Source organism: Schistocerca cancellata, chromosome 2, assembly GCF_023864275.1.
Source record: "Schistocerca cancellata isolate TAMUIC-IGC-003103 chromosome 2, iqSchCanc2.1, whole genome shotgun sequence".
In the NCBI taxonomy this organism is placed as follows: domain Eukaryota; kingdom Metazoa; phylum Arthropoda; class Insecta; order Orthoptera; family Acrididae; genus Schistocerca; species Schistocerca cancellata.
In genome coordinates, this window is record NC_064627.1 from 169,811,131 (window position 1) to 169,836,987 (window position 25,857).

Below are 25,857 nucleotides of genomic sequence, written 5' to 3' on the forward strand. Positions count from 1 at the left end.
TAATCTGGAAGATGCATTTCAAATGGTAATTTTTTAATTAAAGTATTTACTAATCCTTTTCCATATTTATCACTTTTCCAAAATGTTTGAGGAAGATTATTTAAAAATCTAATTAAATATGGAATTCCTTTTGGATTATCAATTATAAAATCACTAAATTTATTTGTTAACATTTGTGCAATACTAACTTTTTCATTATGACAATTTTTCCAGCTAGTTCTTCACCATGAATTACTGCGAATCTATCAATTAATGGTCTAACATCGTTTATCCAAACATACTCAATTGTCTTATCTGTATATTTTTTAACTAAATCTTCACCTATTTTTTTCAGGAGAACTTAGTTCTGAAGATTGTATAGTTGATTTTCTTCTTAAGTTTGGAAAATAATCATCAACAGTTGTTCTTAATAAGTAATTATATTTATTACCTCTACTTGATCTTTCATTTTGACTGTTATCAGAATACAATGCTCCTGAATTATCTAATATATCAGCATAATTTGGTAAATCTACACCATCAAACTTTTCATTTAAATCATCTATAGTTAGTTTTTTTCAGTTAAAAGTCCATCTTTACCTGCATATGTTTTTTCACCTATGTTTAATTTATGACCATCAAATTTTACAGGTAAATTATCAACATATTTAGACATGCCAACAGATTTTAAAGCAAATACTTTATCTTCACTATGATTAATATACTTCAATATTCTTTCACTAACATTTATCTTTTTACTTTCATTTATCTTTTTACTTCCATTTCCTTCTTGATATTTAATACATCCTTAATTACTGTTTCATTTATTGTATAATCATATTTTCCAGGAATATCATCAGACCAATCTGTTAATTTTTTAAATGGTGATAAATTTCCAAAATCTTCTATATGATGACAATATGGAATTATTTGATTTTCAACTTCCGTATTTTCTTCTATTGGTTTTAAAACATAATCACCAAACCTACAGTAACTTGCTATACTTTTTCAATAGCATTAATAACAGGTTGATCTTCCTTTTTATATTTCTCATATTCTGTTCTTGGTAGATTTTTCCAAAGTTTAAATTTTTCTTTTACTTCTTCTGCTTTCTGTATATTTTGCTAAGCTTGTTTAACAAATTTCTCATCATTCTCTGCAAACATTTATTAAGGAAAAAATTAGTTATGGTTAATGTTTAATGTTTATGTGTATGTTTATGTTTATGTTGTCAAGAAATGCTGTATAAATTTACCTTCATTTAGTTTTCTAGACATATCTATTGTTAAAAAACGAAACTCATCATTCCAACATTTTCTACAGATTTCTTTAAAGTTATTAGGATTAAATCTCCACCAACAAACTCATGGTACACATGATTTAAATTTATATCATCTTGTCTAAATATATTTTGAAAATTTAGATTGTGTCTGACTAACTGTTTTGGTAATTTTGAATAAGCTTGAGCTAAGTAAAAGCAATCTATTCCTTTGTATCTACCTCTATTAAAATAGTCTATAACAATGTCTTGATTATCTAGAAACAAGTCACAAATACAACAACTGAATTTTCTCACATTCTTCTAATGGAATAATTTCATCATTATTTTCAATAAAACTAACAATTTGTATATTAATTTTACCTTCAATTTTTACATTATGTTATATCTTCTTGATATTTTGGGTGATCTAAACTTTTGAATAAACATACAAATGTTCAATTTTATTCCAATTCAGCCATCCTGGTGCTAAAATATAATTATCGATCATTAATGTTGTTTTACCTCAACCACTTGGTCCAATTGTTGCACATCTTATAGGATTTGGTATAAGTTTACCATGTTTGTTTTTTAACTTATTGAGTGGAATTCTTAGTTGTGGTTATCAATCTGTTTTCTTCATTTATTAATATTTTTATATATTAATAATTTTTTCATGTGTTAATAATTTTTTCATGTATTTTATAATTTTTTCAATAAGAAATGTGTAGATTATTTCAACTTAGTGGTAAATCTTCTATATTTAGAAAACGATTAACTGTTCCAATATGTGATAGTTATACTAATGTTCCATTAGTTTGTTTTTATTCAACTTCATTAACACCAAATATTACAACAAAAAATAATAAACTTTATTGTGATGGAGAAACAATAGAAATTCCTGTAGGGCCATATAGTTTTAAAATATTAAAAAAATATACACATTTGAAAAAACTAAATATACAAATTAATACTGTGAAAATTTTAAACAGAATTGTTATTGAAGGTGTATATGGATATAGAAGATAGTAATGGAAGTTTACTTGGTTTTAGTAATCAAGTTGGTCAAGCTATTGAAAAAGCTGTAGCTAAAGATGTTTCTAAAATAATTCTTTTTGATTAATAAATATAAATTTTAATCTAGCTGATGGAATGTATGTAAATCATAATGATCGTTTTCATAAAGAAACTTATATTATTGCTTCATTTAAACATAATGCAGAATATGGTTGACCCATAAGTAAAGAACGAAATTATACCATAAATTATCATATTAGTAATACAGTTCAAGATTTAGAAGTTGCTATAACTGATGAAAATGATAATTTAATTAACTTTAATGGTGCTACAGTAACAGTTGTTTTAGAAATATCTTAATACCTTAATACATGTTTCCTTAATTAATAAGTAATTACTAAAGCCAAAAAACAAAAATTAATTTCAATGTTCCTAACAAAGGTACAGAAATTGAAATAAATATTGGTGATGGTTGGCTTCATCCAAATCATGCACAATTGTAGATGCATTTTAGTGTTATAGGTGATAATGGGTGCAGATTATCCAAATTATGATAGAAAATGAAACAAAAAGTTAATTGATAATTATGTAACTAAATTGTTTGACTATATAACAATAAAAAAGGAAATAATATATTATCTAGAATTGAACATCTTTTCATTTCTTCATATGTTTTACTGCATGTAACTTCATCTGTAACTGAGAGAATAGTTTTAGAAGGACATGTTCTTAACACAGGAAAAATAAATAGTAAAAGAAATGAAGTACTTTATCGATTGACAATGGTTGGCAGATTTTTTAAGATTACAAAGAAATTATGTTTGAAGGAGACTTAACTGTAATTTTTACATGTAGTTCATCTTCTGGAGATGTAATTCTTCATTGGTCTGATAAAAATGCTGCTGGTGTTGAAGGTGTAACTACACTTCCAAAAGAAAGTAATATAGTTATAGAATCTATACAAATGCGCATCCAGTTGTTAAATATGAACCAAATTATGAACTTGAACAATGTGAAAATATTTTTAAATATCCTAAAATTCCTATTTCTTTTCATGAACTTCAAAAAGAAGAAGTTGCTGGATTATCTGATAAAAAGGGTTTTGGACTAGATATAATAAACTACTATAACTCCACCGAATTTGATATGCCATATTTTGTTTTTGTTGTATTTCAGACAAACCGAAAAAATAATCAGTTAGTTGATTCATCATTATTTGATCATGTTAATCTACAGATTATATCTTTAAAAACTGGCAGAAATGAAGTTTTTTCTCAAGAAATGTGGAACATTAACCTACCAAATAGTTTTCTAAAAGATATAAAGCATTTCTTGATTTTAAAACAATTACTTTGCTAAAATCAGATATTGATATTAATGCATTTAATTTGTTAACAAATTATAAAATTTATACAATAAATAGGACATGTAGAAAAATATTGTAACTACACAAAAACAACTGTGAAACTTTGCACAACTTTTAATGACAAATTCCAAATGATACACTTGCTTGTGTAATTATGTATGGTAATAAGAATCTTACATATGATGCACAACATAGATTACTTACTGAAAATTTTAATTATCAACCTTTGCTTCTATATAAACAAATGAAAAACTTAAAAAATTTACAAAAGTGTTAACTTCATGCTATACACATTTATGAAACATTTTAAGAAATATAGACATAATAAAAACCGATTTTTAAATAATGTACTTTTTTAACTTATACATTTTAATTATAAACTTCTATTCACAATGTGATTTTTAGAATAATGTACTTTCGTTAACTAATACATTTTATTTATTTACTTACATTCACAATGTAAAATTATAAAACAATTATTTTTCACATTATTTTTATCTTTTTTAAATGGACAACACTAAGCCATAGCTAAGACAGTGTAGTCACTGTATGATTAAAGAAAGTATTGAGGAATTTTATAAAGATAAATATCGTACAGGTGGACATTGTTATGTATGTGAAGAATGCTGGAATGAACATCAGAAAACTAAAGTTACTTGTGAATGTGGTAGAACTGTAAATAAGCGTTCAGTCAAAAAACATTTACGAACAACAGATCATAATAATCTTACGGCTGCTAAAGCAGAAAGTAAATAATTTTATATATTTAATTCATTATATATTATATATTTATTATATTTAATTTATTACATTCACCTATGGGAAAAGTATGTAAAATAAGTGATTTTTTAATACTTCATTAAAATTATTCTACTTAATAAAGCATTTATTAAAGGGTCTACTTAGTAAATAAAGTAGATTATTTTTGTAGGTTCTGTGCGATTAGATCAAGTTTTTGGAAAATAAAAAATTGTGAGTGTTAATAGGCAATTTTTTATCTTTTATGAAATTGAACTAGTGAGCCAGAACCTACAAATACCATCTACTCTCTTACTATCGAAACCTGCCATACCCCATGCAATATGCAGTCACTCCTGTAAGTCAGAAACACTATCTGCTTGGTACCAACAGGGTGTGTTTGATTGTGTCCGCACGTTTGAACAATGCAGGATTCATATGTGCGTGTGGCCAGCTGGGATGCAGAAGATCGGACATGTCTTAGCGACCTTGTTGCGATGATTACAGACGCCTCGCTCGACGATTCACCGTGCTTTTGTTCACTGTCAGGTCTCTGGAGATATTCTGCAATCACCTATGAAATCATTTTCCCTGAATTTTTTATTATCCACTCTTTAAAATGTATGTACTGGTAAAATTCGTGGCATGTGTCTCTTTTTTACCATCATAACAGGATGCAGTATTTATAACCAAGCAAAAGAAAACGTGCAGCTCAACAACACAAAAACACATTTGGTACATAAAAACAAACTTGTCGCAACCAAGGACTAGGAAAATACTATAATGGTAAGGTAAAAAACGGACATACACAACGAATTTTACCAGGACATACAATTTAAAGATTGTATAAGAAACAAAAAATTTTGTGCAGACGATTTGCTAACATCCCTCATGTTTGCAGATGACATGGTGTTCTAATTTAGACCTACGTCCGATTTAGGTCAACAGCTGCAGAACACACACAATGTAAAATAAAAGGATAATAGCTAAATAACACTGAGGATGCCACTACTGTGGTTATAGATGTTTGAGTAATAAAACTGAAGAATTTGTGTACTTGCGAAAATGCAGGCCCTTCCTTAATTCGTTATTATTTTTGTGCATGCTCGGGAACCGAGCTCAGAACTTCAGTATGATACACAAGAGCAAAGATTCGTTACACAAATCACCCAGATCCCTAACTGTAAAATACATTCGAAACCTTTTCATCAGCAATACAAAATGGGAGACAGGCATCATTGTTTCATCAGCCCCCCCTGCGACGTTCTAGTTTCCCGCCAAAACAAACTCAATGACAGCTATCTACGTGGAACGCAAATCCATTACAGACGCCATTTTCAAGTGAATGTATAGCGCCGCAACGTATCGAAACTTCATGAAACTATAGGGGCTGAAATGGGAATATTATACGATGTCCCACAACAAACTTCACATTTTTCCATTCGATAGCGGCCAAGAAGAAAAAATGTATTGCATTGCTTATTGAACGTCCCTAGAATTATTATTATTGTTGTTATTATTATTATCATTTGTGGTAGTGATCAGTCAGGAATTATTGGCAAACTGAAGTCTTCCAGTTGCTGACGGTTCTGAAGTAAGGAGTCCATCAATCAAATTTTTACAAACAGTAGGAGGAAGTTGGTTGATCTTAAATGTGGGTGCAGGGCGTAGATGAAGCAAGTGTCGCTAGGGAGAGGAGTGGTGCAAAGGAAGCAGTTTTTGTCTACTCTCAGAGTGAGTAACTGAGGAGGAGCTGTACGTAGCACTCACTAAGAAATGCTTCATCTTTCCGCAGCAGAACGTTGTTAAAAATAAGTAGCACCAACATTCTCAATGACGCATTTCTTCATTGTTTACTAAAATCGTACGAAACTAAATACCATTTATCGGTCGTCATTTTAAAAATGAAAGTGTTCTAAGAAAATTCTTTTTCATTATAAAGTTTAGTTAGGTGCTAATGATGATTATGGTGTTGGGAGGGGTAGGAGAGGGGGGAGGGGGGGCAAGAGCTAATATTTGATAGTCATTTGTATTTTCAGTTTTTCGATGGGTGTTCATGGTGTTCATGATTAAGTTTAACTTAAAAGTTACGAGTCTGCCGTCTTGCACGACACACAAAGCAACAGAGACGACAACTGCAATTCTGTGAATCGTTCGGTCTCTGTGCTGTATCTGCACTGTAGAGGATGACGTATAAAGTTGTGTGACAGCTGCAGTGCGATTACCGCTTCTCATGTAATGCCCATTTCTAATCCAGCTGCATAAATACAGTGTTCAAACAAGTTTCAAGTTGTTTTTACGCTGTTATGTTTTATCATACAAAATATATTACGTTCTTTTCTCACGCGCGACATGAGCTGATCTTTAGCTTTTACAAATTTAGTTTACAATCTACTATAAATACACAGATTGCGCCACACTTTAGAAAAGTATAAAAGGTATTCTACTTCACATGTTTTAATATACACTGTGGTGACAAAAGTCATGGGATAGGGAAAAGCATATATACAGATGGCGGTAATATCGCGTAGACAGGGTGTAAAAGACAAGTGCATTGGCGCAGCTGTCGTTTGTACCCAGGTGATTCATGTGAAAAGTTTTCCGACGTCATTATTGTCGCACAACTGGAATTAACAGACTTTGAGTGCGGAATGGTATTTGGAGCTAGACGAATTGGACGTTCCATTTCGGAAATCGTTAGGATATTAGGTCTTCCGAGATCCATAGTGTCAGGTGTGTTCCGAGAATACCAAATTTCAGGCATTACTTTTCGCCAGGGATAACGCGGTGGTCGACGGCCGACGAAGCCATGGACCGAGGTTGGCAACAAGGCACTGTACAAGCTGGTGATGGTTCCATAATGCTGTGGGCTGTGTTTACAGGGAATGGACACGGTCCTCTTGTCCAGCTGAACCGATCGTTGACTGAAAATGGTTATCTTCGGCTGTTTGGAGACCAGTTGCAGCCTTTTATGGACTTTATATTTCTGAACAACGATGAAATTCTTATGGATGACATTGCGCCATGTCACAGGGACTCAGGTGTTCGCGATTAGTTTGAAGATCATTGTGGAGAGTTCGAGCGAATGACTTGGCCACCCAGATCGCCTGACATGAATTTCATCGAACATTTATGGGACACGATCGAGAGGTCAGTTCGTGCACGAAATCCTGCACCGGCAGCAGTTGCGGAATAATGGACAGCTTTGGGGGTAGCATGGCTCAGTAATTCTGCAGAGGATTTCCAACGACTTGTTGAGTGTATGCCACGTCGAGTTGCTGCAATATGCCGGGCGAAAAGAGGTCCTACTACTTTTGCCACCGCAGTATACACGTAGTATACAAATACTTTCGGTTGTCTGGAACTGAGAGTTTACTAGCGCCACTAGCTCCTATGACTGCAAAATTTACTGATCCATAAACCCCCCCCCCCTATCCCCTGAATAATTGCCCTTGCCATGGTGAGCAGGCTTGCATGCCTCAACGCTACAGAATATAGATAGCCGCACCATAAGTGCAGCCACAGCGGAGGGGTATCTCTTGAGAGGCCAGACAAACGTATGGTTCCTGAAGAGGACAGCAGCCTATTCGATAGTTGCCAGGGGCGACGTCTGGATGATTGACCGATATGGCCGTGCGGGATTAGCCGAGCGGTTTCAGGCGCTGCAGTCACGGACTATGCGGCCGCTCCCGGCTGAGTTTGGAATTCTCCCTCGGGCATGGGTGTGTGTGTTCGTCCTTAGGATGATTTAGGTTAAGCAGTGTGTAAGCTTAAGGACTGATGACCTAAGCAGTTAAGTCCCATAAGATTTCACACACATTTGAACATTTTGACCGATCTGACTTTGTAACTTCAACCAGCATGGCTTTGCTGTGCTGGTACCGTGAACGGCTGAAAGCAAGGTGAAACTACATCCGTTATTTTTCCCGATGGCATGCAGCTTTACTGCATAGTTAAACGATGATGCTTTCCTCCTGAGTAACGTTTCCGGAGGGAAAATGATCCAGTCGGGTCTACTCAGGACGATGTCGTCACCACGGAAGACAAAAGTGCGGGTCGGAGCTTGGAATATTAGGTCGCATAATCTGGCAGGTAGGTTCGAAGATTTAAAAAGGGAAACTGATAGGTTGAAGCTAGGTATAATGTGTACCAGTGAAGTTCTGTCGCAGGATGAACAAACTTCAGAGAGGAAAAGCTTATACACAACTTGTACAGAAACCAGACGGCATTGATAAGAGTCGAGAGGCATAAAAAGCTGTGGCCGAGAAGGGAGTGGGACATGATTGTAGCCTATCCCCAATGTTGTTGAGTCTGTACACTGAGCAAACAGCAAAGGGAACCAAAGAAAATTTTTGTGAGCGAATTAGAGTTCACGGGAAGGAAATAAAAATTTGAAGTTTTCCAGTGACATTGTAATTCTGTCAGAGTCAGCAAAGGACTAGGAGGAGCAGTTGAACGGAACGGACAGTATCTTTAAAGACAGTGTAAGTGGGCTGCTTCTGTGTTGGCAGCGCTGGGTAGCGCTTTCCTTTGGCTGGTCGGACTCGTTGTTGGAAGTTAATCGCCAGTAATGTGGGGCAGTTGGAAGTTAGTCGCCAGCAGTGATGGAAGTACTGTTGGGCAGTTGGAGGTGAACAGCCAGCTGTGATAGATGTTAAATGTGAGAAGTTAGCATTAGTGGAGAGTAGAGGTCTGAAGTGTTAGCGTAGGTTAACGATCTGTACATGTTCGACTTGGAGACTGAATATTATTCATGCTTATATATCTATCTACTAGATGTCAATGACGATTTATATTCGTGTTTGAACTAGATGTCGCGTTATTAAGGTAAAAAAATACATTATTTGGTTTGCAACAAAATCTTTCCTTTGCTAGTCACATGCCTATTAGTAGTTAGTGGCTTTAGTAGTTAGAATCTTTTATTTAGCTCGCAGTATTGACGCTCGCTGTATTGTAGTAGTTCGCGTAATGAAGATTTTAGTGAGGTAAGTGCTTAATGAAATGTATAGGTTATTGTTAAGATTTATTTTTAGTCAGAGCCATTCTTTTGAATTAATTATTTGAAGTCAGGTTGTAATTTTTTTGAGCAGTCAGATTGCGTTGCGCTAGAATATTGTGGGTCAGTGTTGACATGATAAGAAAAAGCAAAGAGAAAGTAGGCTCAGAACGTTCAGTTTTACTCAGCTGTTTCAGAATCAAATAATGTAGAAGTTTCATCTTCTCAGTCATTCTGCAATTTAAGTACAGACACACTCATTTAAATAAAGATGTTTCAAAGGTTATAACATTAACTTCAACAAAAGCAAAACAAGAGTGATGGAATGTAGAGAAATTAAATCAGGCGATGCTGAGAAAATTAGATTAGGAAACGAGACAGTAAAAGGAGAAGATGGGTGTTGCTGTAACTGACCTGGCCGAAATACAGAAGATGCAAAATGTAGACTGCCAATGGCAAGAAAAGCGTTCTGAAGAAGAGAAATTTGTTAACATCGAATATAGATTTAAGGTGTTAGGAAGTCTTTTCTGAAAGTATTTGCATGGACTGTAGCCATGTATGGAAGTGAAACATGAACGATACACAGTTCAGACAGGAAGAGAATAGAAGCTTTTCAGATGTGGTGCTAGAGAACAGTGCTCAAGAATAGTTCGGTAGAACATGTCACATATGAGGAGGTAGTGAATAAGACTGGAGAGAAATGAAATTTGTGGAATAACGCGACTAAAAGAAGGGATCGAATGATAAGACACATTCTGAGACATGAAAGAATCACAAATTTGGTATTGGAAGAAAGTGTTGGTAGTAAAATTTTTAGAAATAGGACAAGAGATGAATGCAGTAATCAGGTTCAAAAGGATGACGGTTGAAGTAGCTGTTTGGAGATGAAGAGGCTTGCACAGGGCAGAGTAGTGTGGAGAGCTGGACCAAACCAGTCGTCGAACTGAAGACTACAATAACAACAAAAACTTTTCCACAAATATGCATTTTTTGCTCTTGCTGCTGTAGCTTTTAGGTAACTTGTTCACTTTCTTCCCACATGTAATGTCTATTTTCTTGTTTCGTATCTGTGTTCATACGTTTTTATTATATCTTCTAATTTTTAGATAAGATTAAGGCTGCAGTTATCAGTTTTAATGCAGTAACATGTACCCAAGGTAGTGACTTGTAATTTAATCCGATTTATAGGGTATCTGTCTCCTCAGCAGCTGCAAATGGGCTCATTTCCTGTCATTCTTAAGGATTTTATTAGAATAAGCATCCCACGCCACTACTTCCTCTACACTAAGTGCGCTCCTCTGATCGGCATAGAACGCGCACATGATATATTGTAGAGCAATTAAAAGGAATCTCACCTTTGGAGCTTTTCTTGACACAGAACCCATCCTCGATTGGGCAGGTCACCAGTAGGTCCTCAGGATCGCTGAAGGGATCTCCACAGCGAGGATCCTCTGCGGAATTGCATACGTAGCACTTAATGGCGTCAACTGAAACAGAGAAGGGGCTGACTGAGTGGTTGCGCTTACCGTCCAAGTCAAAAATGACAGCAAACTCAGATGGTAAGCGCTGGGGACCATGCACAGCTGTTTTTGGCTGGTTCCAGGTGGAAGTGACTTATCATTGAATTCTTCGAGCCTGCTGTTTAACACTGAATGACTACGTTGTGTGAATGACTTTGATGAATCTTCCTGAAGAATAACGTGTTCTCTGTGTCATTGTGGGAGGAAGGGATGGAGAGTGTCGAACCGAGTACTGGTAGTAAGACTACGGCTCTTCAATAACACAAAGAGCTTTAAATTTACATCCAACCGAAAGATCAACATCACAAATATCATATGCCCTCACTGCGTGAAACACTGGTAAATTGTCTGGAAGTTATCCCCGAAGATGGGCGCAGGGTTTGGTTATAAGGAATCACTATATACGTCACTTTGTGTACTACGTAGTGATGAAAATATCACCAACTACGGGGGCCCTAGCCACTTGGATCGAGCGCTACCGCTTATCAGGGTACTGGTATAAATCGTAATACACAGGGACGTCCTTATCTAAACACTCCAAGGCTGAACCTATGATGTCGAAAATTTTGTGATGCCTATCCAGAGGAAAACAGCATTTTACGACAATTTCCAAATAAAAAACTGTAAATAACAATAGCTTAACTAAAAAGATTTAGATAAACCTTTTATGATTTAATGAGTGATACCCAAGATGCCGGCCGAAGTGGCCGCGCGGTTCTGGCGCTGCAGTCTGGAACCGCGAGACCGCTACGGTCGCAGGTTCGAATCCTGCCTCGGGCATGGATGTTTGTGAAGTCCTTAGGTTAGTTAGGTTTAAGTAGTTCTAAGTTCTATGGGACGGATGACCTCGAATGTTAAGTCCCATAGTGCTCAGAACTTTTTTTTTTTTTTGTAAGTGGCAACAAACATTTTTTTTTTTTTGCAAATGCTAAATAACAAATGGAACGTGTCAACCAAACAAATTTTATCATCTTTTAATTAAAATACGATACTTTTCCAAATAATCAGCCTCAAAATGAACGAAATAAAATATGGCGTTTCAGTCTTCGATCGCTATTCTTTTATTTTCAATTACCGGTTTCGGGCTAGCTGCCCATCTTCAGATCTGTTAGACAATGTTAAAAATGTAATTAATAATAGAGATACAGTTAGTGATAAAAATATCTTAGTTTACAAAAAGAAATTTTGGAACGTATTAAATGCCAACATACCATGTGTTGTAGTTACAGAGTAACTTGTCCGCACAGAACACACAGTTCACTGTCATAAGTAAAGTAAAATTCAATCTGTTAAAACATTATATCGCAGTATTTAAGAGTAACCTGAGTGGTAACAGTAAAAAGTGCCCTCTATCTAAAACAATTGTGCATCTGTTATTATATCACCGTATATATTAATGGCGAATATTCTTTTTAATAAAACAATTTTTAAGGTAATAACATATGAATAATCTTTTTGAGTGGACCATGAAACGAAAGATTTTTACATTAATTTAAAATTCCTTTATAAAGAAACATAAAATATAATTAAAATGTAGATATTCTTCCGAAAATGTGCGTTTGCTCTTCTTTGTTTTTGATTGGTGGTGGAGTGGATTTCCCTACGTCAGATTACTGAAACCGGTAATTGAAAATAAAAGAATAGCGATCGAAGACTGAAACGCCATATTTTATTTCATGAACGATCGCGGAATTCCCAGTGAGACAACCATGTCCAGTTTTGATCAAAATGAACGGTTTAAACCAATCTTATTCGCTAATTGCTCTGCGCCTACACTTCAACCAATGAAGCTATTTACACTAAAGCGCCTAAGAAACTGGTATATGCATGCGTATTTAAATACACTGATATGTAAACAGGCATAATTCGGCGCTGCGGACATCAAGTGTCTGGCGCAATTGTTAGACCGGTTCCTGCTACTGCAATCGGACGTTATCAAGATTTAAGTGAGTTTGAAGCTGGTGCTCTGTAATGGTGTGGGTATGTGCGGCTGGAGTGATACAGGACCCCTGATACGTCTAGATACGACTCTGACAGGTGACACGCACGTAAGCATCCTGTCTGGTCACCTGCATCCATTCATGTCCATTTTGCATTCCGACGGACTTGGGCAATTCCAACAGGACAATGCGGCACCCCACACGTCCACACGTCCAGAATTGCTACAGAGTGGCTCCAGGAACACTCTTCTGAGTTTAAACTGTTCCACTGGTCACCATACTCCCCAGACATGAACATGATTGACCATATCTGGGATACCTTGCAACGTGCTGTTGAGAAGAGATCTCCACCCTCTCGTACTCTTACGGATTTATGGACAGCCCTGCAGGATTCATGGTGTCAATTACCTCCAACACGACACCAGGCATTGGTCGAGTCCATGCCACGTCGTGTTGCGGCACTTGTGCGTGCTTTCGGAAGCCCTACATTATATTCGGCGGGTGTACTAGTTTCTTTGGCTCTTCAGTGTATAACGTCTTCACAACTCAGTTGTCTTAAAATATCACTTTCCAAACTGAGCAACGCTAAAATGTTAAACCGGTCTTCTAGCATGGAGCTTTGAATTCTGTTTGCGACGGAGATATTCCCCCTTGTATTTAATGAAACAGTGATGCTGCTAAAATTCGTTGTCTGATTTACTGTCTATGGTTCTGGTGTGGATTTTTATAGCCTTTCTATACAGATCCTAAAATGTAACACGTATGTAAATGTGTGTAATCTAATCTGTAAACGTCTATTTCGTCATTGTACCATTGTATTAAGTCACTGTAATTTTTGTGTTTTCTCCATTACGTTAAAGCTTATACCACATCTTTGTAATTAAAACGAATGTGAAGACAACTGAAACTGGAACGATGGTGAAAGCCAGGCACCGTTTTTGTTTATTGTGAGAAGGAGATCTCTTTTGAGCCTAGTCGGACTGTAAGGTGTGAAGCAGAAGGATAAGGAGGACTAAACAATGACGTCTTGGCGGGAAGTATTGGCAAAATCGTAACTGAACACCAGGCATACTAAATATTCAGATGCAATGAAATCGACCTTCTAAGGGAAGAGGAAGATCTCAAACAAGAGAGCGGAGATCAGACATCGCGTAATGGCGTGTGGCACATATGGTGCTCTTCCTAATGAACTGAACAACTAATAGGTCTGTCAACGAAATGTATTATACTAAGTGTGAGAGTTAAGTTCCGTGGACTTCATTGTTCAGCGAGGTGACAGACCTAGATGGACTGTAGAGTGCGGACGAGATTGAACTTACGAGTAGTATTTATCGGAATTTGATAGCGTTGTTTGGACCTTCGTTAGCAACAACCAGTTTTGAACGACTTAATTTAATTATGTGCGTGCGTAGTACATCTGAGTGGAGCGTCACTCGATCAAAAGAAACTGTTGTATGAGTGGATTGTTACTATACGATTACATAGACTGCATTTAGCCACAGGCCACCTTTAAATCTCATCCTGCAGTTTTCTATCAAAAGTGTACATGTCATGTCACCAAGTTGTTTAATTTATTTTATTTACGTAATTTAGAACAATTGAAAGGGTTACAGATGCCATACTGTCTTCGTCTTGCGCCAACAGTTTCGGTGTCACCAGAGACTACGTCGCCTCCCCCTTCCGTTTCCAACAGTTTCGACTGTCTCAGGTAGGAAGTGAGAGAGTTTGCGTCTTTGTAAAACAGGTCACATGAAAACAATAGCACGGAAACCTGATTACGTCAATGAATTAGGATGCAAACTGTAAAACATTTATGAAATTTAGAGACTTAATAAAATATAAGAAACGATTATATGAAGCAAGAACAAAATAACAAAAGTTCAGTTAAGCTCCCTTGCATTTCAAAACAGTGGGAATAAATTCGCGTTATCAGTATCCAAAATATATGTAATTACGCATATTGCGATTGTGGCTTTCTCACAGTTATTTGGCTTACAGTACAAATAAAGTTTGTGACGCCTACGACAAGATCTGGTAAGACAACCTCGTACACAAGATGCTGACACAGACCCCTATACCAGGAATGCGTTCTGGCATTTGCCAATTATCGGTAGGCACTCCGTAAGGATCGGTGTTATCTCCCATCCTTTTTAATATGTATGTAAAGGATATGCCAGTGATTCCCGAGTGCCACCTAGCACAATATGCTAACGACACAGCACTATACACCACTGGCCGCATTACTGACGCCGTCGTCGCCCGCCTCCAGCGACAGGTGGACGCCACTATCACCTTGTGCCAGACAAACAAAATAGCTCTCAATGCCGCCAAAACTACGGCAGTCTATTTCACGAAACGGCGCCCAGTCCTCCGCCGTAATATTTCGATTGCAGGCGTGCAGGTGCCCTGGTCCCCGACAATCACCTATCTCGGGGTCCAGATGGACCACAAGTTGCTCTTCCAGGTCATGCGGAGTATGTCGCCAACAAGGGCAAAAGTTGACCAGGGCTTTGTACCCACTCTTCCGCAGTAGGGAATTTAACCTGCATACCAAGCTCAGCATCTACCGAACAGTTATCCAGCCTGCCATCACGTATGCATCCGCTGCATGGGCCACGATTAGTGTCACCAGGATGCAGACGTTGCAGCACCCGCAGAACAAGGTGCTCAGGTAGAGCCTGCACGCCCCGCCACTCACGAGAATTGTCACTCTCCACTCTGAAGCGAATATCGTCCCCCTAAAGACGACCATACGTAACAACGTTCGGCGGCTATCTGAGAAAGTGGATGCCTTGCGGGACACTGTCCATGGGTTACGCCACGTTGGAACCACACTTCCACGCCGCTGGCATCGACATCCGATTCCTCTAACCATCCTAGAGGAATCGGACTCCGACCATGGCTAACGACAGGCCTGGCACGCCCACCATGGATGCATCCTTTGGCGAGAGTAGGCCCCATTCTACGTCCAATACTTTCCCACCCTACCTGCCCACGTTAGGCTAAATTTTTCTGCCTGACTGCTGTAGTACTGTCACCGTCGGAGGGTGGTATGGGACTCAAAGTCCCACCGCCACACTTCCAAAGTGTATTGCAGTGACGCAGTCTCACTGCCCTGTGGATAAATTTACTGCCTCACCAACACAGTTAGACCGCAAAAGACCGGTGACGCTGCATTGTAACATATCACAAAAAAATAATACACGTTGCGTACACTAGAGTAATCCTGATTCACTGCGAAGTGGTAGAATTGTAACGCCGATGTGGTTTTAAAACGTAGTTACTGTGTAGTATTGAACATTGACTACTTATTTTATGTAGGTAGCGGAGTGTGAAATCGACTTCACGCGCTTTTGATATCACTTTGAGGTTATTTCTTGGTATGCCGAGTGTTCAGCTTTCTAGCAGCTTGTTTTGTGAACATTTTGAAATAAGGTATTGTGCACTTGCTGAATGTAGCAAAAGTTCATGTCAGACAGAGGGCGTAATTTATCATCATTTTCCAAAAAATGTTGAACCACAACTTACAAGCTGAACAAATCTAACGAAGCAGACTTCTGTACTGACCAAATAATTTCATTTAAAGATCAGGAAATTCAAGAACTACAAAAATAATTGTTTAGTCTGAGGATTAAAAATGTTCTACTGGAACAAAAAATTAAGTCTACGAAAAAAAGTTAAAAAACAGGCTGCATCTATAAAACGTAGTGGGTGTCGCACTAAGAAGCATAAATGTGTATGCTGGATGTGAAAACTATACGAGGGCAGTTCAATAAGTAATGCAACACAGTTTTTTTCTCGGCCAATTTTGGTTGGAAAAACCGGAAATTTCTTGTGGAATATTTTCAAACATTCCCGCTTCGTCTCCTATAGTTTCATTGACTTCCGACAGGTGGCAGCGCTGTACGGAGCTGTGAAAATGGCGTCTGTAACGGATGTGCGTTGCAAACAATGGGCAGTGATCGAGTTTCTTTTGGCGGAAAACCAGGGCATCTCAGATATTCATAGGCGCTTGCAGAATGTCTACGGTGATCTGGCAGTGGACAAAAGCACGGTGAGTCGTTGGGCAAAGCGTGTGTCATCATCGCCGCAAGGTCAAGCAAGACTGTCTGATCTCCCGCGTGCGGGCCGGCCGTGCACAGCTGTGACTCCTGCAATGGCGGAGCGTCCGAACACACTCGTTCGAGATGATCGACGGATCACCATCAAACAACTCAGTGCTCAACTTGACATCTCTGTTGGTAGTGCTGTCACAATTGTTCACCAGTTGGGATATTCAAAGGTTTGTTCCCGCTGGGTCCCTCGTTGTCTAACCGAACACCATAAAGAGCAAAGGAGAACCATCTGTGCGGAATTGCTTGCTCGTCATGTGGCTGAGGGTGACAATTTCTTGTCAAAGATTGTTACAGGCGATGAAACATGGGTTCATCACTTCGAACCTGAAACAAAACGGCAATCAATGGAGTGGCGCCACACCCACTCCCCTACCAAGAAAAAGTTTAAAGCCATACCCTCAGCCGGTAAAGTCATGGTTACAGTCTTCTGGGACGCTGAAGGAGTTATTCTGTTCGATGTCCTTCCCCATGGTCAAACGATCAACTCTGAAGTGTATTGTGCTACTCTTCAGAAATTGAAGAAACGACTTCAGCGTGTTCGTAGGCACAAAAATCTGAACGAACTTCTCCTTCTTCATGACAACGCAAGACCTCACACAAGTCTTCGCACCTCAGAGTAGCTCACAAAACTTCAGTGGACTGTTCTTCCTCATGCACCCTACAGCCCCGATCTCGCGCCGTCGGATTTCCATATGTTTGGCCCAATGAAGGACGCAATCCGTGGGAGGCACTACGCGGATGATGAAGTTATTGATGCAGTACGACGTTCGCTCCGACATCGACCAGTGGAATGGTACCATGCAGGCATACAGGCCCTCATTTCAAGGTGGCGTAAGGCCGTAGCATTGAATGGAGATTACGTTGAAAAATAGTGTTGTGTAGCTAAAAGATTGGGGAATAACCTGGTGTATTTCAATGCTGAATAAAACAACCCCTGTTTCAGAAAAAAAATGTGTTGCATTACTTATTGAACTGCCCTCGTACTTTCACAGTGTTTCACACCAACACAAATTCGCTGTTTGTTAAAGAAGAGAAAGCAAGTAATCTGGAGCTCAGAAGACGTTGCAAATGCTCTTGCTTTGGGAGCTTTGTCTCGTAAAGAATATACATATCTGAGGAGGAAGAACTGTTCTTTTCCCTGCAAGTCAACGATCCAGAAATTGAGAACAGAACAGTTGAAGTGCCAACCAGGTATTTTGAAACCAGTTTTGGGGTTAATTAAAGTTAGGTCAGAAATGTTTACGTCATTAGAGGCAACTGCTGTCCTAATCTTTGACGAAATAAACACTGACGGCCGTGTCACTCAAGATTTATCCGACGATGTAGCACTCGGACCACACAACAATCTCCAAGTCTGCAAGGTTCGCCACTTCATTTCGAGGTAGAAGCAGCCGCTGCATTATGACTTTGATGTTGCAATGTTCAGTGATTTGCAGAACATCATAAAAGAAGTTGCAAGAGCAGAAATCCATATTGCAGCCGTTACATGTGACATAGGAGCAAAAAATCTGAAAGTGTGGAAGCACCTTAGTGTGTCAACATCCAAGACTTTTTTTTCGAACACTGTTGTTCACAGCAGAAAAGTCTGGGTTTTCTTTATGTTCCATCTTTGCTGAAATTAGTAAGAAACCATTTTCTTGACGATGGTGTCCTTTGCCTGATGGTATTGCGATCACAAAAATTGTGATAGATGATCTTCTTCGACATCACAAAGGTGATCTTTCGATCATTCCTCACATATCGGAGCTTTACTTTAACGTTAATGGACGTGATCGTCGGAATGTCAGAATGGCTACACAGCTACTTTCACGTCGCACTGCCCAAACTGTGAAATACCTTTGCATGAAGATCGTGAAGGAAGCTGCATAGATCAAGTGAACGATGTGCTGAACTCGAGATATAAAGCTCCATTTAGTAGTTACGAGTTTAATATCAGCAGTCAGGAAAACTCTGTAAAAAGATTGCCAGAAATTTGTTCTAATGTGCTAATAGGGAAAGTATTTTACAACTATCCCACACCTTTCGAGGTGAAAAACAGAATTCGTTCATTAATACTGACCGGAAGTGCAAGTAAGTCTCTTGGTTCTTCAACTACAGAGGACAGAAATGAGATTTCTACTGTTGAAAACTACCCAACACCTGCTGATGAAAGTGAGGAAGAGTTCCGACGTTTTTTCTCCAGTGATTTGTGTATCAAAGTGACTGATGAATCATTTGACATCGCTACAGATGATGAAAATTTGATCTTAGATTTCGATCCCAGTGATTCAGTGTACGCCAGTGAAGGCGTGAATGATGACGCTTTAAAATATCTTGCAGGATATACAGCTTTCAAGTGCAAAAATATTGACAGTTGTTTGGGAAACACAGTTGTTGTTGTTGTTGTTGTTGTGGTCTTCAGTCCAGAGACTGGTTTTATGCAGCTTTCCTTGCTACTCTATCCTGTGCAAATTTCTTCATTTCCAACTACCTACTGCAACATACATCCTTCTGAATCTGCTTAGAGGATTCATCGCTCGGCCTCCCTCTACGATTTTTGCCCTCCACGCTACCCTCCAGTAGTAAATTGGTGATCCCTTGATGCCTCAGAACATGCCCTACCAACCGACCCCTTCATCTTGTCAAGTTGTGCCACAAATTCCTCTTCTAATCAATTCTATTCACTACCTCCTCATTAGTTACGTGATCTACCCCTCTAATCCTCAGCATTCTTCTGTAGCACCACATTTCGAAAGCTTCTATTCGCTTCTTGTCTAAACTATTTATTGTCATTGTTACACTTCCATACATGGCCACACAAATACTTTCAGAAAAGATTTCCTGACACTTAAAACATATAGTCTATGTTAACCAATTTCTCTTCTTCAGAAACGCTTTGCTTGCCATTGCCAGTCCTCTCTACTTCGACCATCATCAGTTATTTTGCTCCTTAAATAGCAAAACGCCTTTACTACTTTAAGTGTCTCATTTCGTAATCTAATTCCCTCAGCATCACACGACTTCATTCGACTACATTCCATTATCCTCGTTTTGCTTTTGTTGATGTTCATCTTATATCCTCCTTTCAAGACACTATCCATTCCGTTCAACTGCTCTTCCAAGTCCTTTGCTGCCTCTGAGAGAATTACAATGTCATCGGCGAACCTCAACGTTTTTATTTCTTCCCCATGGATTTAAGTCCTACTCCAAATTTTTCTCTTGTATCCTTTACTGCCTGTTCAACATACAGATTGAATAACTTCGGGGAGAGGCTACAACCCTGCCTCACTCCCTTCCCAACCACTGCTACCCTTTCATGCCCCTCGACTCTTATAACTACCATATGGTTTCTGTAAAAATTATAAATCTTCCCCGAGGTCAGCTTCTACGGGTTTTTCCATTCCTTAGGAAATACAGTAGGAAACTCTGTTGTTGATACAGAATTAAGTCTGAAGAAAGACTGCATTACTATTAGTTCAAAAGGGGGCCTAATTTCTCCCTCTCCTGACTGGTTGGCTAAAATACGTGAACTAGAAATTATATCTACTGCTTTTCATGGATCATACGTTTCTCGTTGTAGTAAGATTTACAATGACAGTCAAACTACCCAAATTACTTTACACGACGGATAGTGACTTTCAGATAACCTAAAAATTATAACGATGCACACACATGAGACGGACAAGGACAAGTAGCCCACCGTTGCAGTTGATGCACGGTGCAAGTGATGGGAACCTTAGCAGATTACACACATGCGAAATTTCCCGAATTTAATAGCAAAATACTTGTCAGAACAAGAACGAAACTCATATGATGAAACGGAATTCGGCAAGAAGGAATCTACTCTGGACAGCGTCGCCTTAAATATCTTTGGCCTAGCTTCTGCGTCAGCTTTGTGAGGTATATTTGAAAATTATTATCATTTTATTCACAAAAATACGTGTCAAATAAGAAGTACGAAATTGTAAAACATTACAATAGTTATATGCCTAAAACACCAGCATGAATGCGAACATCGCACACTAGTTTACCGTGGCGATATAACATTGCTGATAATATTTAACGCATTTCTTTCTGGAATTTTGTATATAACATTAACACTAACTGTTGTGAACCCTGTCAGTGCAAAACTTTAAGTTAAATGGGAAGATAAGAGAGGTGAAGAAATTTGTTTTCTAATATCCCATACACTACAAGCGGAAACGGTTGCCGTCTGGCTACCGGATCACGTAACAAGTCGCAGACAAATGAGAGTGCACTAACACAACCTGGCATATCTTTTTTTATCTACGTTCGTTGTAGTTAATTTTATTGTACTATATTATTCCACTTTTATATTCTGCTGTATAGTAGTCTACGAAAGAGTTAGTACATATGGCAAACCGACACTAGCAACGTGACATCTCAAAAATCTCATTTGCGGGTAACCACTTTCGAATATTGGACTAGCAATTTGGTTTCCTAGTAACGTTAAGATCAAAGTATTAATATTTTCATGTGTACTTTAAGTATTTATCCAAACTTTTTCTGAGATTGTAATCATTTTAATATTTACATATGTATAATTTTTATTAGTCATCAAAACGGGTTTGGAAATATCACGTTGCTCTGTTAGCCATCAGGGAACTGAGCTGTAGCTTTTTCTGCAATGAAGTATCTAAATAAAAATCAGTTATCTTTACATATAACTGTATAGTAAGTTTAATTATCTCTCTAATTTACAACCATAATTGTGAGTTTATATGTGCATACATTTGGTGATGGACCCTTTGCTTCCATCTCCTTCATGCCACGTACAACAAGCTCCTTTTTTCATTTCGTAGTCAAATATTGTCAGATTTAGTAGACACTTAACCTTTTGTAATAGAAAACTGGGACATTAGCTTTAGGTGCAGGAAGCACTCCTTGTAAATCATACTCATAAAAGACCTGGATTCAGTTTATCAAGCTCTTTTTGACTCTCGCAATGTATTTCTCCAATTTGAGTCATACTTGTTTTTTTTTTTTTTTTTTTTTTTTTTTTTTTTTTTTTTTTTTTTTTGCTAACATCATCATAATTCCCGTATTCCATACAAAATTCACATAAATCTTTTTTGCCGCCGAGAAAAGACACACTGAATTCAAAGTTGTATATTTTTGAAAACATAGAGAGAATACTATACGTGTACCACTCTTTTTGCAGTCTTCTATTTAGTCTCTGTAGATACATGCAATAGTTCTTCCTGTCTCAGGACGTCTGCACTCATAGATAATGACTCTCAATGCGAAGGGATTATTTAATGCTTGCGCGCATGTTATTTTTTATGTTGTCATCAACTGAGGCATGATTAGTCTATGTGCCCCAAAGATCCTCTAGTACAAATCCATCTTTAATTTTTTTCGAAGTTAGTAGGAACCGTTCGTCATATAATATCCAAGGTACACACAAAACTGTTTACAGATTGTCAATCGATGCTCTTCGAAATAGAATGCGTGTTTCAGCTTTCTCTCTTTCTTCGGATGCTAACACTGAGGTTCTATTTCGACAGTACGACGTACGATGTTTACAAGTTGAATAGACAATTACCGTCTTCCAGTAATTTGAAAATATCCGTCATCTGTCATCTTTAGTGAGTTAAGTGGTACAATTTTGAGAACAGTTTTGAGACAATGACTTAGTACTCCTCGATGATTTTTTGTTCTGCTTGTAAGGAGAAACACTTTTGGCCCGAATTACGAATTTTTTTTGCTTTTCAATGCTTCCATAGGAACGATGAGTTGTTTTTCGTTTTTCCTTTGCTGTTTACATTATTTTTGACTGCTAAGTTTTCTTCATTGCTAGTACTACACAAGAATCACTTTTTCGAAACCCCGTAATTGTCTCCCATTCTCACTCATGGCTCAAAGTTGCGTGTAACCTATCTCTTTAACGTCGCAAAAGCTTGACACCCTGCAACGTCACACTCGGGCTTGGCGAAGGTTCAAAAGACAAGATGTCGAGCCATAGCTGAGATGTTCATGTGAATTGCAAGACGGGTTAATGACTTCACGTTGGCACCAAATTGCACCACAATTGGCGCCCTAGCGACTGAGGTCAGAACCGCGACACCCAGCGTGGAATCACGCGGCTGTTCTCGTGGGTGTCCGAGGAAAACATTTCAGGCCCACCACCTCTCAGAGTCCACAGGAAGACGTCTCAGGGGGTGGCATAAAGGGCGTCTGTGAAACCAACTCTTCGCTTGGGACATTGATTCCCACACATTCAGCTTCAGGAAACGAAGGTTCGTGGTGCTATGAGCAACAAGACGACATTCTACACAACGTTCGACACAGCTGCCACTCCCTGGGCGTTTCAATCCTTCTCAAGGGCATGGTGGGACTGCAACCCCATTGAACTTGATCTGACCATTTTGGAGAGTAGAGAGACCGCAGGTTTTCTCTGCTGTATATCTGGGAATCAATAGGGACAGTTACAAACCATCCATCGAAATGTGAACGTGATCCGAAGCAGCAAAGAGTTCCTATGCTTTTTCTACCTCTACATCTACATAGATACTGTGCAAGCCATCGTACGGTGCGTGGCGGAGGGTACCCAGTACCTCTATTTGTCATTTCCTTTCCTCTCCCACTCGAAAATAGAGCGAGGGAAAAACGACTGTCTATATGCTTCCGTATCAGCCCTAATTCCTCATATCTTATGTTCGTGGTCCTTACGCGCAATGTATATCTTATCTTCGTGGTCCTTATGCACGATGTATGTTGGCGGCAGTAAAATCGTTCAGCAGTCAGCTTCAAATGCCACTTCCCTATATATTCTCAATACTGTTTCTCAAAAAGAACGTCGCCGTCTCTCCAGGGATTCCCATTTGAGTTCCTGAAGCATCTCCGTCAACACTTGCGTGTTGTTCGAACCTAACGGTAACAAATCTAACAGACCGCCGCTGAATTGCTTCGGTATCTTCCTTCAATCAGACATCGTACGGATCCTAGACACTTGAGCAGTACTTAAGAACAGGGTCGCACTTTCGTCCTATATGCTGTCTTCTTTATAGACGAACCACAATTTCGTAAAATTCTTCCAATAAACCGAAGTCGACCATTCTCCTTGCCTGCCATTTTCTCACATGCTCGTTCCACTTCATATCGCTTTGCAATGTTACGCCCAGTTATTTAAACGACTTGACTGTGTCAAGAAGAATACTAGCAATACTCTATCCGAACATTACAGTTTGATTTTCCTAATCATCCGCAATAACTTATATTTTTCCACGTGTAGAGCTACCTGCCATCATCCTACATTTTTTTGCTTCCTCCTATGCCATGTCATAGAAGGGAAGCAACATTAACATGCTTGTGAATAAAACGACAAAGGGTCCCTGTAAGACACCCCGTTCGGCAACACTCCTCGTTGTCTCCCAGTTACCCTAGTTGAGCCAAGCCTCAATGCAGACAAACACCACCTGAGGGTTGTCGAAGGGATTGCCTAACTCCCTGGCGCTAGAGTAGCTACGCTGAGCGTGTGGCGAAGTTTCTTGGAGGTATATTCACGCTTTCAATACTTTTCAGTGGAATTTTCTGAGAAACTTTTCCATCGCTGTTAAAGAGTTAATACTTATCATTGTTTGCTTCAAAGCACATTCTTCCATTTGAGCTTTTGACTACAACAGGAAACAGTGAAAACACTTTTCTCAAAAGGACTGAAAGTATTGAGCATATTTCAAATTGTTCAGCAGCCAAATACATTACTGGTCATTAAAATTGCTATACCATGAAGAAATGCAGATGATAAACGGGTATTCATTGGACAAATATATTATACTAGAACTGACATGTGATTACATTTTCACGAAATTTGGTTCCATAGATCCTGAGAAATCAGTACCCACATCAACCACCTCTGGCCGTAATAACGGCCTTGATACTCCTCGGCATTGAGTCAAAGAGAACTTGGATGGCGTGTACAGGTACAGAAGCCCATGCAGCTTCAACACGATACCACGGTTCATCAAGAGTAGTGACTGGCGTATTGTGACGAGCCAGTTGCTCGGACACAATTGACCAGACGTTTTCAATTGGTGAGAGATCTGGAGAATGTGCTGGTCAGGACAGCAGTCGAACATTTTCTGTATCTAGAAAGGCCCGTACAGGACCTGCAGCATGTGGTCGTGCATTATCCTGCTGAAATGTAGAGTTTCGTGGGGGTCGAATGAGGCGTAGAGCCACGGGTCGTAACACATCTGAAATGAAGCGTCCACTGTTCAAAGTGCCGTCAATGCGAACAAGAGGTGACCGAGACGTGTAACCAATGGCGCCCCATAGCATCACGCCGGTGATACGCCAGTATGGCGATGACGAATACACGCTTCCAATGTGCGTTCACCGCGATGTCGCCAAACACGGATGCGACCATTATGATGCTGTAAACAGAACCTGGATTCAACCGAAAAAATGACGTTTTGCCATTCGTGCACCCAGGTTCGTCGTTGAGTACACCATCGCAGGCGGTCCTGTCTGTGATGCAGCGTCAAGGGTAACAGCAGCCATGGTCTCCGAGCTGATAGTCCATGCTGCTCAAACGTCGTCGAACTGTTCGTGCAGATGGTTGTTGCCTTGCAAACGTCCCCATCTGTTGACTCAGGGATCCAGACGTGGCTGCACGATCCGTTACAGCCATCAGGATAAGATGCCTGTCATCTCGACTGCTAGTGATACGAGGCCGTTGGGATCCAGCACGACGTTCCGTATTACCCTTCTGAACCCACCGATTCCATATTCTGCTAACAGTCATTGGAACTCGACCAACGCGAGGAGCAATGTCGCGATACGATAAACCGCAGTCGTGATAATCAGACCTTTATCAAAGACGGAAACGTGATGGTACGCATTTCTCCTCCATACACGAGGCATCACAACAACGTTTTACCAGGCAACGGCCGTCAACTGCTGTATGTGTATGAGAAATTGGTTGGA

At 38.9% G+C, this 25,857-nt stretch overlaps 1 protein-coding gene across 1 annotated transcript in view; it reads right to left on the reverse strand.

Annotated features, from left to right (window-relative positions):
• LOC126161488 (uncharacterized) overlaps positions 1-25,857 on the reverse strand; it is a 63,803-nt gene that overhangs the window by 8,858 nt on the left and 29,088 nt on the right. Inside the window, exon 2 of the mRNA XM_049917386.1 lies at positions 10,710-10,841. Within this exon, the coding sequence (XP_049773343.1) occupies positions 10,710-10,841 (132 nt within the window). The remainder of the gene's footprint in view (positions 1-10,709; positions 10,842-25,857) is intronic.